This window comes from Streptopelia decaocto (genome assembly GCF_964273445.1).
Source record: "Streptopelia decaocto genome assembly, chromosome: 21".
NCBI lineage: Eukaryota > Metazoa > Chordata > Aves > Columbiformes > Columbidae > Streptopelia > Streptopelia decaocto.
Genome location: NC_138676.1, coordinates 6055410 through 6058286, shown reverse-complemented (window position 1 = coordinate 6058286; position 2877 = coordinate 6055410). Strand labels below are relative to the sequence as shown.

General features: G+C 51.3%; 1 protein-coding gene across 1 annotated transcript; it reads right to left on the bottom strand.

Annotated features, from left to right (window-relative positions):
• Window positions 1-1544: 1544 nt before the first annotated feature.
• Window positions 1545-2477, bottom strand: LOC309448751 (olfactory receptor 14A16-like; the record flags this gene model as incomplete). Its single annotated transcript, XM_082070467.1, has 1 exon — window positions 1545-2477. The coding sequence occupies one exon, from the start codon at window positions 2475-2477 to the stop codon at window positions 1545-1547; it is 933 nt and encodes a 310-aa protein (XP_081926593.1).
• Between the last annotated feature and the right edge of the window lie 400 nt (window positions 2478-2877).

The window sequence follows — 2877 nt, the reverse complement described above, 5'->3', positions numbered from 1 at the left end:
GTCTGCCTTTCTGAGAGACCTCTGAACCTCTCTGATCACTCTGGCACTTCTGAGACCACAATCCACAATTTCCCACAGGGAAAGAGGGGCAGGTGTAGAACTGTGTAGAACAGCATCTGATGGAAATGGCAAAGGAGAGGTAGCAAATAGGGACATTTGCAATGAGCCTGTCCAAGGGAGCTGAGATGAATCTCACTGTGCCACTGGGGTTTGTCTTTGGAGTCACACACAGAGAAATATCAGGGTTCTGTCAGGTGTCCACATCTGAGCTGGCCTCATGGACTCTTAAAACACATTGAGATATTCAGGGACAGACACCTTCCCTTATACACACAGAGGCAGGAGTCACAGTGTCTCTCTGGGCTCCTGTTCCTATTCCCAAGGGTTGGGAGGCACCTCAGCCCCGTGGTGTGTCGCCATGTTCTACATTTATCTTTGATGTCCCTCATCATTAGGAGTGGACATTGGTTCAAGGAAGCGCATCCCAGTGCTGCATTCTGGTGGTTTCCTATGGGATATTGGTCCCAACATGATGTGACCTCAATGAACTCTCTGTCTCAATGGCCTTCATGGAACCCCAAGGAAGAGCTGATGGTGTTTGTGCTCACTCATGTTCATCTTACCTAACATACATGATGTACATGCTCACATCTCATCTGTACAATGTGAACATGAACCTCTGACCTACTCATTCAGTGTAATTCCATGGAGAGACAAAGACCTATGAGCTGGGGTGAGAGGCCATTGCTGGAAATGGTGGTTGTGAGGGGCCAGTCCATGGTGATTGACCTGAGGCTCCTTCCCTGGGGTGTCCAGTGCACAGGGGCACAGCCCAGCCCCTGCTCTGCTGGTCCTGCAGGTCTCTGGCAGGAGCCTGGCTGTGAGAGGACACTGCTGTGTGCCAGCCCTGCACACACACACTGTTCAGCTGCACACTGATGTTTCATCTGTGGCCAATTCTGTAGGAATAAGCTTGAGAGAAACATTGCAAGAAGATATAAACCATCATGCACTGCCCAAAGAAGAACACTTTTCCTTGTGGAAGTACTGTTTCTGAGTCCAGTTCTGTCACAGCAGTGCCCATTGCCTGTCCCTGCCTGCACTCACAGGACTGACACACAGCAGGACGGTGACCAAGCTGCCAGAGCACTCAGGCCTTGCACCAACACAAGGGATGAGAAGGAGAGTGTGGAGTGGAACCAGAACAGCTCTGGAAGAACAAGCGCTGCTGCTCCCTGGCAGGGTTGCCATGCCAGAGCTGTTTTCACCTCCAAACACGCACAGGAACTGTCTCTGCAGCTCCAAAATGCCCTTGCAGGAAGGATATAGTGATAAAGAGCCCTTTATTCTGTTTAGAGACAAGGAGAGCACTGCTGCTCATTTAAGCAGCCAACAGTTATAAAAGAAAAGCCAGCAGTGATTTAGAAAGGGGATGACAACATTATCACAATAAAAAAACAACCAACAACACCAGAAAATCCAGTTGACAGGCTGGACTTGTAAGTAGCTACATTAAAACTCCTGTATAGAAGAAGATGGCCAGTTTATTGCTTCAGAAAACAGAGGGATATGAGTTTGCACAGGGCATCCTTGAGCTCCTGGTTCCTCATGCTGTAGATGAGGGGGTTCACTGCTGGAGGAAGTACCGAGTACAGAACAGACACCACCAGATCCAGGGATGGGGAGGAAATGGATGAGGGTTTCAGGTCAGCAAACATACCTGTGCTGACAAACAGGGAGACCACGGCCAGGTGAGGGAGGCAGGTGGAAAAGGCTTTGTGCCGTCCCTGCTCAGAGGGGATCCTCAGCACGGCCCTGAAGATCTGCACATAGGACACCACAATGAACACAAAACACCCAAATGCTAAACAGACACTAACCACAAGAACCCCAAGTTCCCTGAGGTAGGAGTGTGAGCAGGAGAGCTTGAGGATCTGGGGGATTTCACAGAAGAACTGGCCCAGGGCATTGCCCTTGCACAGGGGCAGTGAAAATGTATTGGCCGTGTGCAGCAGAGCATTGAGAAACCCAGTGGCCCAGGCAGCTGCTGCCATGTGGACACAAGCTCTGCTGCCCAGGAGGGTCCCGTAGTGCAGGGGTTTGCAGATGGCAACGTAGCGGTCGTACGACATGATGGTGAGAAGAGAATACTCTGCTGAAGCCAAAAAGATAAACAGAAAGAGTTGTGTAGCACACCCTCCATAGGAAATGACCTCAGTTTCCCACAGAGAGTTGGCCATGGATTTGGGGACAATGGTGGAGATGCAGCCCAGGTCGAGGAGGGCGAGGTTGAGCAGGAAGAAGTACATGGGGGTGTGCAGGTGCTGGTCCCAGGCTATGGTGGTGATGATGAGGCCGTTGCCCAGGAGGGCAGCCAGGTAGATGCCCAGGAAGAGCCAGAAGTGCAAGAGCTGCAGCTCCCGTGTGTCTGTGAACGGCAGGAGGAGGAACTGGGTGATGGAGCTGCTGTTGGACATTTGTTGTTTCTTGCTGTGGGGGGGTCTCTTCTAAAAAGAAAATGAGATCCTAAATTCAGGCCACACTCTCTGAGAAAACCACTCCATTTTTCATATAAATGACCCCAACCGAAATGCTTTTCCTGAGCACGGGGCGCTGTCATGAGAATAACGAGACAGTGAGAAGCCAGGGAAGAGTTTTTGGACAAAAATCAAACCAACTCCCACAGATCGTCCCCTGCCACACACAGACACCCTTTGCCTTTTCCGGAGGAACTTTCTCCAGCACAGTAGCTGCAGCCCTGCTTGGTGCTGGGAAATGTGCAACCAAGAGCAGGGCGTCTGACCATGGGCCGTTGATAGGTCAGCCCAGCTCTGCAGAAGTGGGGCCATGGGACCGGTGGGGACTGTCCTGGTTCTG